General features: G+C 63.1%; 2 protein-coding genes across 2 annotated transcripts; one reads left to right on the plus strand and one right to left on the minus strand.

Moving 5' to 3' along the window:
- Window positions 1–149: 149 nt before the first annotated feature.
- On the minus strand, window positions 150–6200 carry ALKBH4 (alkB homolog 4, lysine demethylase). The gene is made up of 3 exons (XM_002925812.4): window positions 6042–6200; window positions 3589–3786; window positions 150–1049 (listed from the first exon to the last, which is right to left on the minus strand). Exons 1-3 carry the CDS (start codon window positions 6162–6164, stop codon window positions 462–464), a joined length of 909 nt encoding a protein of 302 aa, XP_002925858.2. The 5' UTR covers window positions 6165–6200; the 3' UTR covers window positions 150–461.
- A 152-nt stretch (window positions 6201–6352) lies between these two features.
- Window positions 6353–12801, plus strand: LRWD1 (leucine rich repeats and WD repeat domain containing 1). The gene is made up of 15 exons (XM_034669970.1): window positions 6353–6486; window positions 6986–7220; window positions 7301–7417; window positions 7873–8013; window positions 8428–8532; window positions 8815–8934; window positions 9017–9131; window positions 9354–9463; window positions 9608–9815; window positions 10331–10403; window positions 10491–10631; window positions 11859–11956; window positions 12131–12286; window positions 12332–12444; window positions 12527–12801. The coding sequence occupies exons 1-15, from the start codon at window positions 6407–6409 to the stop codon at window positions 12665–12667; spliced, it is 1953 nt and encodes a 650-aa protein (XP_034525861.1). The 5' UTR covers window positions 6353–6406; the 3' UTR covers window positions 12668–12801.
- The last annotated feature ends 47 nt before the right edge of the window (window positions 12802–12848 follow it).

Raw genomic sequence — 12848 nt, forward strand, 5'->3', positions numbered from 1 at the left:
GGCAGAGCCTGACGCAGAGGCGGTCACCCGCTCTGAAGGCTGAAATGGTAGCCTTCCATCAATTCTGCTCTCCAACTCACTTCCCAAATGAAAGGACTGGAGAATGTGGGGTATCAAGGAACTTCATTGAGAGAGAAAGGAGAAAACGGTTCTATGTGGTACCAACATGTTTAAGCTCAAATGATCCCCCTGCCCTCCAACTGTGACAGGCTCCCCACACGGTGGCCACGGGCAGGTCAGACAGGACTGACCTGAGGCACGTTCCCATCACAACCAGCTCCCAGGCGGGGCCCACACTGTCGTCGTGTCCGGACGCTGAGCAGTCTTCTCTGAAAAGCTACTAAGCTGGGGAGAAAACCCCCTGTGCCGGGCTTCCCGGCCTCAAATCCTGGCAGACAGTCAAGGCCGGAGCCGGCACCCTGGCCAGGCCCAGCGCCAGCTCCTGTCCCCAGGGAGGTGGCTCACATAGGTCTCCCTTGAAAGGAGAGAGAGATCTGCAGGAGTTCCTGCCCCAGTTCTTGCTGCCTCCCGCCGGGACAGAACTCGGCCGACAGCTCCCTGAAGGTGATGCAGACGCGGCGGGCCTCGATGTGTCTGCGGTGGATGGCGTGCTTCCACTGGTGCCGCGCGGCTCCCGTGAGCACAAGCAGCGAGCGGCGGGGTAAGGGGACGGCCACCTCCACCTCCTGGCACAGGACAGACCTGCTGGGGGCCATCACCCCTTCCACCAAGGCCTCCGGGAAGCCGGAGGGGGCCAGACAGAGCAGCAGGCTGCCGGGCGCCTCCCGGGACATGGACAGCACGGTCGGGGACAGGAGGTTGAGGCTCACCAGCCGCTCCCCCCACAGCCAGGCGTCGTCCAGGTGGGGGTCGATGGCCGAGCCCCGCTCAGGGCAGTAGTCCAGGTTGCACTGCTCCACGGGCCGGAAGTCCTCCAGGATGGGGTACAGCCCCATTCTCCGCACCACGTCCCGGCTGAAGCTGGGGAGGCCTCTGAAGCCGGCGGTCTTGAGCTTCTGTTTCCGAAAGTTGACTTTGGGGCCATAGTCCTGAAAGGGGGGGACAAAGAGGAATGGAGAAGTGCGTGAGTTTCTAGGAACGGCTATCACAGGCCAGGTCTGAAGAAGCTATCACCGCAACCAAGAGAAGCAGAAATGCCCGCCTCTGGGTCAGGACCCAGCTCCAGCAGGAGAACGCTGGCCCCGAAGACAGACAAACGGCAAACGCTCGGATGCTGGTAGACGCTAAGGGAAGAAAGCAGGGAAGGGGAGACGATGTGCACTTAGCCCGTGTGCCCCTGAAAGCAGAGAGAGAGGGAGACAAAGGGCCCTTGTGCAGGCAGTGTGTTCTGGGCCGTGAGGCCAAAGGGTCAGGATGTGGGAAAAAGGAGCAGTGAGGGAGGGCGGGGTCAGCCCAAGGCAGCCTCATCCCCGGTCGGAGCTGGGGATCCCTGGGGTTCAGAACCTTGACAGAGAAGTTCCGCTCCCAGTGACACGCCCAGGACTGGAAACATGGCCATGCAGACACTTGCCCGTGGTGTTCACAGCAACTCCGGGGCACAGCAGCCGAAAAGCGGGGACAGGCCAGTGTCCACACCACGGAGTGCCATCCGGCCACAAATGCCACGCAGCACTGACACAGGCTGACCACACTGTGGTCAGGGGAAGAGGCCGACACAGAGGGCCGCATGTTCCATAATCCCATTTACGTGAAACGTCCAGAACAGGCAGATCCAGAGACAAAGTAGATTAGTGGTTGCCAGGGGAATGGGGAGCGACTGCTATGGGGTACAGGTTTCCTTTGGGGCGATGGGCCTGTTCCAGAAGCAGGCGGTGGAGATGGCTGCACATTCTGAATAGAGCAAAACTGTACATGTTAAATGAGCGGATTTTACGGTATGTGGATTCTATCTTAAAAAACAGTCATTAGGGAGGAGACTTCTAGAATACCCCTCAGACTTATGGCCCAAGGGATGAGCATTTATCCACCAACTCCTGCCCCCTTGGGTCCCCCACCCCCAAGGGAGGGTGGCGCTATCTGGTGCAAAAGTCTTTCTCCTTCCGGCTTCGGCATGTCTCAGCTTGGCTGGGCCCCCAGGGCAGCAGCAGGCGAGGGGGGGGGGGGTGTAACGTCCAGAGGAACGTGTGACCTGGAGCACCAAGGCGGCTGCACGGGGACACCGAGAGCAGCGGGGACGCGAAGGTCGGGATGGGAGGCCTGGCGGGTTTGTAGCAGAGCAGCAAGTGCGTCTGAGGAGGGGTCCTCTGCAGGGGCAACTGACAGAAGCGGGGGCAGGGGCCCCAGGACGCTCCAGAAGGAATCCCAGCAGCAGAACCGGGGGCTGGGACCTAGGTGGGGGCAGTGGGGGTGTGCGGTGCTGTGTTCTCAGATTCCGGGCATGTTTTGAAGGAAGAAAGTGGACAGGGATGACCAGTGAGAGAGAAACCTGGAGAGCTGCATGGTTTCCGGCCTGAGCAGATGGAAGATGGAATTTGCCGAGATGGGTACACTGCAGGGGTGCCGGGGTGGGCCAAGACCCAAAGCTCAGCGAGGGTCTGGCAAATATGGGAAGCCAGCTGGAGACATGAACGTGGGAGTCGCAAACACACGCATGGTGTCAGAGCCGTGACTCATGGAGACCAGCAAGGGAGCGTCTGGAAAAGGAGAGGCCCGAGGGCTGAGCCTGACAACCGGCCGCTGGGTGAGGGCGCAGGGCCGGGAAGGAAGCGGCGAGTGTGTGAAGCGGGAACGGGAGGAGACACACAGAAGACAGAATAAAGGACTCTTTGGAGGAGCTGGCTGCAGAGGTGAGAGATGGAGCTTATGGGCACTCTGGGGGAAAGACCGGTTGAGGTAAAACTGACGTTGACAACAGAGGGCTCGGGCAAGAAGGGCACGGCCCCAGACAGCCGGCAGCGGAGAGCCGGGGGCGGCGGGGGGGAGAGGTTGCTCAAGGGGCCGCCCCGGAGAGACTGGTGTGACCGCCGGAGCAGGACGGCCAGGGCCGGGAGGCCAGCAATCGGAGGAGCTGGACGTGACCGGGGCTGGGGTTTAGGGAAGCAGCAGGACAGTGAGGGGCGAAAGGGCATGGGAACACCAGAGGAAGTGGTGTAATGACCGGCGTAGCACTGAAGCCACTGAGGGGGAGGGAAGAGGAAAAGACGGCCAATGGTGGACAGTGCTGCAGGGAAGAGGGGCTGTGATCCCCAGCGAAGGGGAGGTCCAGGACTCGGGGGCCTAAGTATCTCAAAACTAATGGGGAGACTGGCGGCCTTCTAGAAACCCTCCAGGTTGAGCATCAGTCTGCCATACGGCCTGCATGTGATGTGTCTGGTGGGGAAGTGGAGGAGGCCGGGCTGCCTGTGCCCCTTACTCCAACACACACGGCCCCCCTGGCTGCCCAAGCCCCAGGGTCGGGGGAGCTTGCCCCACTAATGGCCCTGGGGTGCTGTGGCTGCAGAGAGAGGCACTGGGAGGAACACGAGCAAAGGGGCGCAGGGCAAGGAGTCTGGAGGGGCCCAGCAGAGTGACTCCTCTCTGACCAGCCAGGCTGGCCCTCCCCTCCTCCCCCGCCGAGGGCCAGCCTACCTGCTTCCTCCGTCCAGACTGGGAGAGCTTCCAAGGCTCCCGGTCCATCAGCTGCACCATTTCGGCCTCCTCGTCCCGGGTCACAAAATCCTCTATCAGTGTCACACCAGGGAAGGGGAAGGCCCAGCCTTCAAAGTCAGACTCCTCAGCTCCCACGGCCCAGCCAGTGTCGGAGTAGTAAATGAAACGGTGTGTTTTCTGCAAAAGAAAGTTGAGGGACCTGAAACCATGGAAGGAACACCTTCCTCACACCGCATGTGTGCCTTCTGGAGGCTGGCTCCCCTCCCCCCCCAAGCCACTTTGGAGAGCAGCTGGAGTCCAGAGGGAGGCCGAACCCCTCCTTGCCTGGGCCTGCCTCCTGGGAAGGGCCCTCTGCCCGGTCCTTTCTCACTTTCCTCATCTTAAGTGGAAAAAGCGTCCTTGCAACCACTACTGTTCTCCACTCAAAAGCTGAAGGGAGCTGGGCAGAGCAAAGTGAAGGAACTAGCCTGAGGCTGCAGAGCTGGGGGCTGCCTGCGGGTCCACACTGTGCTCATGTCGCTGGGGGTGTCTTCTGGCCTCCCTGGCCGCGGGGGGACTAAAGCAGAGGACCCCGGGGGCTGTCAGAGGGAGAGCATGCTGGGCAGCCAGAGGGGAGACGCTGTCTCCGAGATGGGGGTGCCTCTGCGCCCTGCCCTCCTCTGTGGCCACAGAAGCACTGCCCGCATTTCCCTTCAAAAGAGAGAACTTGCCAGTCATCCTCGAGGAGTGCCCCGAGGGCAAGCTCCTGCTGCGGTGCCTCCCAGGATCAGCCTCAGGTTTTGGGCAGAGGCCACCCAGTCCCAGGCAGCCCCCAACCAATGACTCAGCGCAGGTCTGGCCTTTTCTACCTGACACGGGGCTCCTCTGTCAGTCGGCTCCGGAGCTCCCCCCTGGGCTGGCCATGACTTTGTCCCAGCTGCATGACAGTCTGAGGCCCGCCCCGTCCAGTTAATTCTGCTTCCTCCCCCCCCCTTTACATGTCATGGCCGCTGCTGCCCACCCGGTGTGTGAACCATGGTGTCCTCTGTCTTCTGGCACCTCACACGGACACGTCCTCTACCTTCTGCTCATCCCACAGCCAGCAAGTCAGGCAGGGGCTATCCCCCCACCCAGTCACAGGCAAAGGTCAGACTTCGGGCACTTCTCAGGCTTTACTTGTGGCAAAAATACATATGACATGAAATCTGCCATCGTCCCCATCTTTAAGTGTACACGGCAGCGTTAAATACACCCATCCCCAGCTCTCTAAAACTCTGAACTCCACAAACAACTCTTCTTTCTTTCCCCCAAGCCCCGGGCACCCACCATTCTACTTTCTGACTCTGAGTTTGATTCCTCTACGGACCTCGTGGCAGTGGGATCCTGCAATGTTTATCCTCTTGTGACTCACATTTCACTCAGCATAATGACCTCAGGATCCACTCATGTCACAGCAGATGTCAAAATGCCTTTCCTTTTCAAGGGACATAATATTCCCTCGGACACAGTAGGCCACATTTGTCTACCCGCTTGCCCACTGCGGGACTCTTCTGTTGCTTCTGCATTGTAGCTGCTGGGAACAACGCCACTAGGAACGTGGGCGTACAAATCTCTCTCCAAGGGTCTGCTTTCGATTCTTTTGGGTGTATATCCAGAAGTGCTGGATCACACAGCAATTCTGCTTTTAATTTGCTGAGAAATCACCAGACCATTTTCCACAGGATCTTCCAAGCTTTTACCACGGATGCTGTGACGGTTTCTGCACTGGTTTCCCAGACTCCATACCTTCCTATCTGCCTCTCCCCCTCTCCCCGGATCTTTAACTTCCTTTAAAACCATGAGCGGCTCTCCGTGGCACTCAGGACAAGTCCAGCCTACCCAACCACCACACACACAGCCCTCTGGGATCGGTATCGGCGGCCCCTGGAGCGTCACGCTCCTTCCAAAAGCACGAACCTACCCCAGGCCTGTACCCAAGCAGTACCCCCAGCGGGAACGCCCTTGCCCCGCCCCCCCGCAAAGGCTCTGACTCCTTTTTCCTTAATTAACCGGAACTAGTTTCCTCCTTGCCCACTTCTGCTCGACGGAGTCTGGGACACAATGCCCTGCCTGGTTTTCGGCATCCTCTTTTCTTTCCGGGTAGTCTCCCCACTCCGTGAAGCTCCCAGGCCCAGAAATGGAAGGCGGGGGACGGGGGGGGGCGGGCTACGTGGAGGTTTGCTGTCACACTCTCCCCAGGGCTCAGAGCGGAGTAGTGCTCGGACGGCACCCACTCCAGTCCCTTCCCGACTCACAGCCCACCCCTCAAAGCGCTCATCTCACCCTGCAACGCCCCCACCGCGAAGGCCCCTGACACGGGTTGATCCGGGCCCCGTCTTCGTAGCCGTCTTCTGGGCCTCAGTTTCCCCATATGAAGAAGGGAGTTATGGCACGGCCCCTCCCCGAGCCCTCACCTGCGGGGGATGCTGCCAGGGCGGGTCACCTCCACGCTGCCGCTCGCAGATCAGACAGGTCCGGATGCCCTTGCAGCCGCATTCCCGGAGGACTTCGGGGGCCGCCACCACCGCAGCCGCCATCGCAGCGTCCTGGAGACCAGAACGCAGGCGCGGGGCCGCGGGGGCCGCTGGGAGTTGTAGTCCGCTCGCGGGGCGCGAGGTCCGCGGGGCCGCTTCCTTCCGGTCGTCGCCAGCTACCGGCTCGCGCGGCGCCACCCCCAGAACTCCGCCTGCCGCGGACGTTAGCGTCGGTTTCCAGGAGGCGCGGACTCGGCCGGACGCCGGTGCCGCCGACCGGCCAGCGCGGGCCGCGCCTTCTCGCTATGGGCCCCCTCTCGGCGCGGCTGCTCATGCAGCGAGGGCGTCCCAAGAGCGACCGGCTGGGGAAGATCCGGAGCCTGGAGTAAGAGGCGGGCTGGGGGGCGACGGGGACCGCGGCCACACAGCCCGCCATCCGGGCCTGGGTTGCCGGCCGGTCGGGAAGAAAGGCTGGGACCCCTGCCCACTCCCTGCCTGGTCCCATTATCGCCCTGTCGGTTAGGCGGAATCTCCGAACTCGGGCCAAACGCCGGGCTCCCGTTATGAGACGGGCGGGCTGGGTCCCGAGTGGCCTCTCCCTTGAAGGGGCTCGGGCTGTGGGGGAGGCAGTCCCGCAGAAGGGGTATTGAGCTAGTCCTGAGGCCCTGGGCAGCACAGAGGAGCTCCCCTAGAGGGCCGGGGAAGCGTTCTGGAGGGGCCAGCTGTACGCAGTTGTAAAGTAGTAAACAAGATTTTAAGAAGGGAGGCTGCGCGTGCCCGAGCACCTCTGCTGGAAGAGCCTGCGCAGGCACCCGGGACTGCCCCAGGTGCGAGGCGGGAGGCTTGCCTACCGCCCTGAGCCCTCCCTGTCTGCACCCACCCAGCTTGTCCGGGCTGAAGCTGCTCTCCGAGCACTTGGACCCCAAGCTCCTGAGCCGCCTGACGCAGCTGCAAGAGCTGGACCTCTCCAACAACCAGCTGGAAACGCTGCCGGCCAACCTGGGCCTGGCCCACCTGCGCATCCTCCGCTGCGCCAACAACCAGCTGGGGGACGTCACCGCCTTGTGCCAGTTCCCGCAGCTCGAGGAGCTCAGCCTGGAGGGCAACCCCTTCCTGACTGTAAGTGCCCCCTCCCTCCCCGCCCCGGAGACCGAGGGCCAGCACTGTGTGGGGCTGAGCCACTCTCCCTCATCCCCCAGGTCAGTGACAACCTGAAAGTCTCCTTTCTCCTGCCCAAGCTCCGTAAGGTCAATGGCAAGGATGCGTCCTCCACGTGCTCTCAGGTGGAGAACCTAAACCGAGAGCTGACCAGCCGGGTAAGGGGGCCGGTGTCTCTGGTGTTTGGGAGCGCTCGGGGGGCCCTGAGGAGCAAGCGACAGAATAGACGTTTGGAGGACCCTGAGTGGGGGGTTCCGGGGGCTCTCTGCCCTGACCGCGAGCAGTGCTTATCCCTTAGCCTGTGCTCCGAGCCTCTTGTCCCTAGAGGTCCTGCTCTCCGGGTGTGTGGGCAGGGCCTGGCCCGGGAGGCTGAGACACTATCACAGGAACTGTACCCTGGGCCAACTCCTCCTCGGGGCCGTTGATTGTGTGTGTGTGTGCGCGCGCGCGCTCTTTAGGCCTCTGCGCTGCAGCAAGGGCTGTGGTGCAGGGAAGCTTCCAGGAGGTGGTGAAGTGGAGACACCTGTGGCCGTAAGATTGGAGGCAGGAGTACCGCAGAGGGTCCAGGAGATCTGGGATGGGCTGGGCTTGAATCTGGTCCCTCTTGTTCCAGGTCACAGCTCACTGGGAGAAATTCAAGGCCGCCCTGAGCCCAGAGGAAGAGGCAGAGAAGGCCCAGGCTGACTTTGTGAAGTCTGCTGTCAGGGACGTCCGCTATGGGCCTGAGTCCCTCAGCGAGTTCACCCAGTGGCGGGTATGACCTCACCCTGCTGTACTGGGAGTCCATTCTCCCAGCTCTTTGATGGCCTTCAGCGGCCCTAGAGGTCTCTGGCCATGAGGGCTAGCGGAGGGGCACCTGCCTTTGGCTCTGGTCATGATCCCAGGGGCCTGGGATCTAGCCCCGAGTCGGGCTCCCTGCTCAACAGGAAGCCTGCTTTTCCCTCTCACTGCTCCTGCTTGTGTTCCGTCTCTTGTGGAAATAATATCTTTAAAAGAAAAAAAAAAATGGGTGGTGGAGAGGGGTGTGGGTCAGGGAAGGCAGACTTATTGGTTGGAAAGGCCGTTTCCCACCTCTGGAAGCACAGGTTCCCTCGGCCCTGGCATTTGCGGGAGGGGTCGGGGGCCCCTAGGACCGTATCTAGTTCCCCGATGTCCTTGGCCCACGTAGGTGCGGATGATCTCTGAGGAACTGGTGGCCTCTGGTGGGATGCAGGTGCGTGAGGCAGACACCCCAGAGAGGCCTCCAAAAGCCACAGCAGCCAAGGAACCCAGGGTAGGTGTGGAACCATGCGGCTACCAAGGCTCCAAAGGCTTGTTTTGGCCTTTCCTGCCTAGGGACACTGGGGAAAAGGGATGGGGTGCAGGGGTCCCAGAAATGAGCCCAAGACGGCCCCTGATGCCCGGCTTGTTTACACTGACCCTGGGCCAACCCTTGCTCTCTACCCCCACCATGGAGGGGGGTGCAGTCCCACCTGTGATGCCAAGGAAGCAAGCCCTGGGCAGATGGGCCCGTGGTCCCCAGGCCCTCAGCCTGGCCCCAACCCCCCCTCCACAGGCCAGGCCCGTGGCCAAGAAACGGCCAGATGACTTCTCAGTCAACCGGTCCCCCAAAAAGCGGGCGTGTACCTCCTCGGCCCGCGAGGAGGGCAGCCCCCTGGGCTCTGATGGCAGCCAGGTAAGCAAGCAAGGGGGCAGGGAGCCAGCTGGCAGGGAGCACAGGCTGGGGCAGTTGTGACCCCCCCCCTCTGCCCCCACAGCCTGCCCTGGACCTGGAGCCCCTGCATTTCCTGCAGTGTCACAGCAAGAACAACAGCCCTCGGGACCTGGAGACCCAGCTCTGGGCCTGCGCCTTTGAGCCGGCCTGGGAGGAGGGTACAGCCTCGGTGGGCAGGCAGGGCCAGGGCGAGCGCCCCAGGGCATGAGTGGGACCAGCTGTCTAGACGGGGCCCAGGAATGACACCTAGAGGGGGGCGCCTCGGTGGATGGGGGGCCTGGGAGAGACAGCCTGTGAAGTGGCGTCAAGGCCAGGCGCAAGGAGCTGCAGGGGGAGACTCCGCGGAGAACGTTTTTACTGAGGCTGACCCCTCAACACAGGGCACGAGGGGGCCACCTCCCAGACCGTGGCCACGTGTGGCGGGGAGGCCGTGTGCGTGATAGACTGCCAGACGGGCATCGTGCTGCACAAGTACAAGGCACCTGGCGAGGTGAGGGGCCCACGGCCTGCTCCTGCGGTGCTGGGGGTGGGCGGCTGACCTGATCCTGCCAGGCCTCGGTTCCACCGGCCTGACCTTGCAGGTGCGCGCGCATAGCTCTGCTTCTTGTGACGCCCACGCCCCCTGCGTCCCCAGGAGTTCTTCTCAGTGGCCTGGACCGCTCTGACCGTGGTGACGCAGGCCGGCCACAAGAAACGCTGGAGCGTGCTGGCGGCCGCGGGCTTGCGCGGCCTGGTCCGGCTACTGCACGTGCGAGCTGGCTTCTGCTGCGGGGTCATCCGGGCCCATAAGAAGGCCATCGCCACCCTCTGCTTTAGCCCCACCCACGAGACCCACCTCTTCAGTAAGTCCTCCCCCACCCCTGAGGTGTCCCCAGCACCCTGTCCTGCAGCCTGACCATGCGCCCTCCCCAGGACGGTAGGGAGCTCCTGGGGCTGGCAGGTTTCACCCTGGGCCGCCGGGGTCACCTCTGGCCGGGGTAGAAGCATGGTTTTGTGGGCAACTGTCGGGGCCTCAGATCCTGCTTTCCCCCCCTGACCTGCTCTGTGGCCTTGAGGCTGGGCAGCTGGGCCAGCCTGTGACCTGGGTGGGTACCCCCCACCCCCGGCAGTGAAGCGTGATAAGGCCGAGAAAGGGCTGTGTGAGCGGAGGCCTGCAAAAAGAGGGCTGCCTGGCACGGGCCATGGTAGCTGAGAGTGAGGTAGAGACCGGCTGCCTCAAGTCTCCCGTGTCCCGGCTGTGGCGCTGCCTGCCTTGGAGGGGCTGGCTTTGTGCCCACGGTCTCAGCCTGGGGTGCGGCCTGCCGGAAGGAGTAGGGTCTCTTCAGAGCCACCCCTTCCCTTCCCATCCCCCACTCAGCGGCCTCCTATGATAAGCGGATCATCCTCTGGGACCTCGGGGTGCCCAACCACGATTACGAATTCCAGGCCAGGTGAGGCTGGGGGACAGCGGGGGGAGGCGGGGGCTGCTGCTAGGGTGGCCAGGTCCGTGGCCTCATTCTCTCCCCTTCTGCCTGCAGCCAGCTGCTCACCCTTGATACCACTTCCATCCCCCTGCGCCTCTGCCCTGTGGCTTCCTGCCCGGATGCCTACCTGCTGGCCGGCTGCGAGGGCGGCTGCTGCTGCTGGGACGTGCGGCTGGACCAACCCCAGAAGAGGAGGTGAGGTGGGGTGGGGAGGCCTTGAAAGCCAGGCCCTGGAGTTTAGGCAGCAGCTAGTCCAGATGTCTGACACCCAGCCCATCTGCCAGGGGTGGGACCCAAGCCATGCCCCATTCTGGACAGCCAGAGGCTGTTTGCAGGGGCCTCTTCACGGGGCTGGTCTGTCCCCACCTCCTCTGGTCTCCCAAGGAAAGGCCTGTGCCCTGTTCCTCGCCAGCTGCCGGGCTGTGGGACTGGGCTGGGTCAGCTCTCGAAGCCGTGGTCACCTCACCTTGGAGGGAAGGAGGGGGCTGGCATGGTGCCTGGGCAGTGAGGAGACCCCGGAAGGCTGGAGACCGTGCTCGGCGTGGCATCCCCGCCCTCGGGCGGACCCCAGCCTTGTGGCAGAGATGGCTGTTACAGAAGGTGTTAAAACCCCACAAAGTGCAGCGTCTGGTGTGGAGGAAGGAGAGTAAGGGGACCGTGGCGAGGTGACTGGTGGTGGATGGGTCCTCAGGCTAACACGAGCCTAGTAGGAGAGTCAGGCTGGTTGCGGGAGGGAGGGTGCTCACGCAGGGGTGGCGGCGAGGGGCTGTGCGAGGTCTAACCCAGCATCGGAAGCAGGAGGGCACGGCACAAGATGAGGTGGCAAGGTTGCTGGGGCCAGGGGACGCCGGCTCGGCCTGCCGTGGTAAGACACGAATTTTGTCCTCAGTGCTGTGACCGTCTGGGAAGCACTTTGGGGGTTAGGGGAGGTGATAGCAGTGAGGCAGCTGCTATGTGGGGGCAAATAGCAAAAGCATCAGTGCAGGCGGTGGCGTTTGTCTAGCCCAGTGCCCTTGTGGGCCCATGCCACACCCGGGAGTGAAGCCCTGAACTCCCCGCGCCGCCCCCCCCCCCCCCCCCCCCCNCCCCCCCGGCGTCTGTCTGGTCCCCAAGCCCTGTGGCGGTCACGCATCAGATGTTTGCTTCTTCTCCTGTTGGTACTTGGCTGCCTTTTCAAGCAGTGTGACCCCCCTCACTTCTCGGCTTGGGAACGTGCAGCAGGCACTTGCCACCGGCCCCTAAATGCTGCTGAGCGCACACCCCTGTGCCTGCCTGAGCTCCGGCCCTGCTGGCTCCCCTTCCGGGGCTGGGAACAAATTTCGGTCTCCTCTCCTAGTTGAGGCGGGCAGGCGCAGAGCAGCCGCTGGCACGGTGGGGGCGCGCACGGTAGGGCCCGCTGACAGCATCCGCCCCACCCCGCAGGGGGTGCGAGGTGGAGTTCGTGTTCTCCGAGGGCGACGGCTCGGAGGCAGCCGGGCGGAGAGTGGACGGGCTGGCGTTTGTCAACGAGGACGTGGTGGGTGAGTAGGCCCTGCTTGCAGGACAGCCTGGCCTCCTGGGAGCCAGGATAGGCCCCGGGAAGGCCTCTGGGGGTGGCTTCTCCCAGGGCCGGGGGGAATCCTCAGGGGTCCCCACTGTGCAGCAGGAAGTGGCTAGAGGGGGCCCCCACCCAGTTCTCTGTCTACCCCCCCCAGCCTCCAAGGGGAATGGCCTGGGCACCATCTACCTGTGGAGCTGGAGCCAGACGTGGGGAGGCCGGGGCAAGCAGTCCACGCTGGCGGTGGTGGTGCTGGCCCGGCTGCAGTGGTCCCCCACCAAGCTGGCCTACTTCTCGCTGAGCACCTGTCCCGGTGAGCCCCCGCCCCCTGCCCCGCCCCCNTTGTGTCTCCCGCCAGATGAGGGGATCGTGCTCTGTGGGGATGAGGAGGGCAACGTGTGGGTCTACGACGTGCGGCACCTCCTGACCCAGCCGCCTCCGCTGCCGGCAGCGCCCCAGACCCCGACGCAGGTAGGCACTGCCCGCTCACCCCTCTCCCGCCTCGGGGACGGCGCAGCTGGAAGCTGGAGCCCCGTCCCCTCTCCCCCCGCAGATCCTTAAGTGGCCCCAGCCCTGGGCCCTCGGCCAGATGGTGACGAAGACCATGGTGAACACGGTGGTGGCCAACCCCACCTTTACCTATCTCACTGCTCTGACGGACTCCAACATCGTAGCCATCTGGAGGAGACAGTAGCCAGAGCCAGGGCGCCCCTGCCTCAGGGGGGTGGGTGGGGGAGTCCTGGGGACACGACTTAAGTTATTCAGCTTTGGGGTAAATGACCAGGATATTTTTATCGGGGAATATTTTTATTAAACTCTGCTGTGTAAGAGAAGCCTGGAGAGCTGTTTGTGGCCCCGTCAGGCACTTCTCCTCG

The sequence above is a fragment of the Ailuropoda melanoleuca genome, chromosome 10, assembly GCF_002007445.2.
Source record: "Ailuropoda melanoleuca isolate Jingjing chromosome 10, ASM200744v2, whole genome shotgun sequence".
Classification (NCBI taxonomy): Eukaryota; Metazoa; Chordata; class Mammalia; order Carnivora; family Ursidae; genus Ailuropoda; species Ailuropoda melanoleuca.

Coding starts and splice junctions, on each gene's coding strand:
- ALKBH4 (XM_002925812.4), bottom strand. CDS start 6,164: ATGGCGGCTGCGGTGGTGGCGGCCCCCGAAGTCCTCCGGGAATGCGGC. Junction 3,787..6,041: donor CCTGGCAGCATCCCCCGCAG/GTGAGGGCTCGG, acceptor TTTCTTTTGCAG/AAAACACACCGTTTCATTTA. Junction 1,050..3,588: donor AGTCTGGACGGAGGAAGCAG/GTAGGCTGGCCC, acceptor CCCCCCTTTCAG/GACTATGGCCCCAAAGTCAA.
- LRWD1 (XM_034669970.1), top strand. CDS start 6,407: ATGGGCCCCCTCTCGGCGCGGCTGCTCATGCAGCGAGGGCGTCCCAAG. Junction 9,816..10,330: donor CCACGAGACCCACCTCTTCA/GTAAGTCCTCCC, acceptor TCCCCCACTCAG/CGGCCTCCTATGATAAGCGG. Junction 10,404..10,490: donor GATTACGAATTCCAGGCCAG/GTGAGGCTGGGG, acceptor TTCTGCCTGCAG/CCAGCTGCTCACCCTTGATA.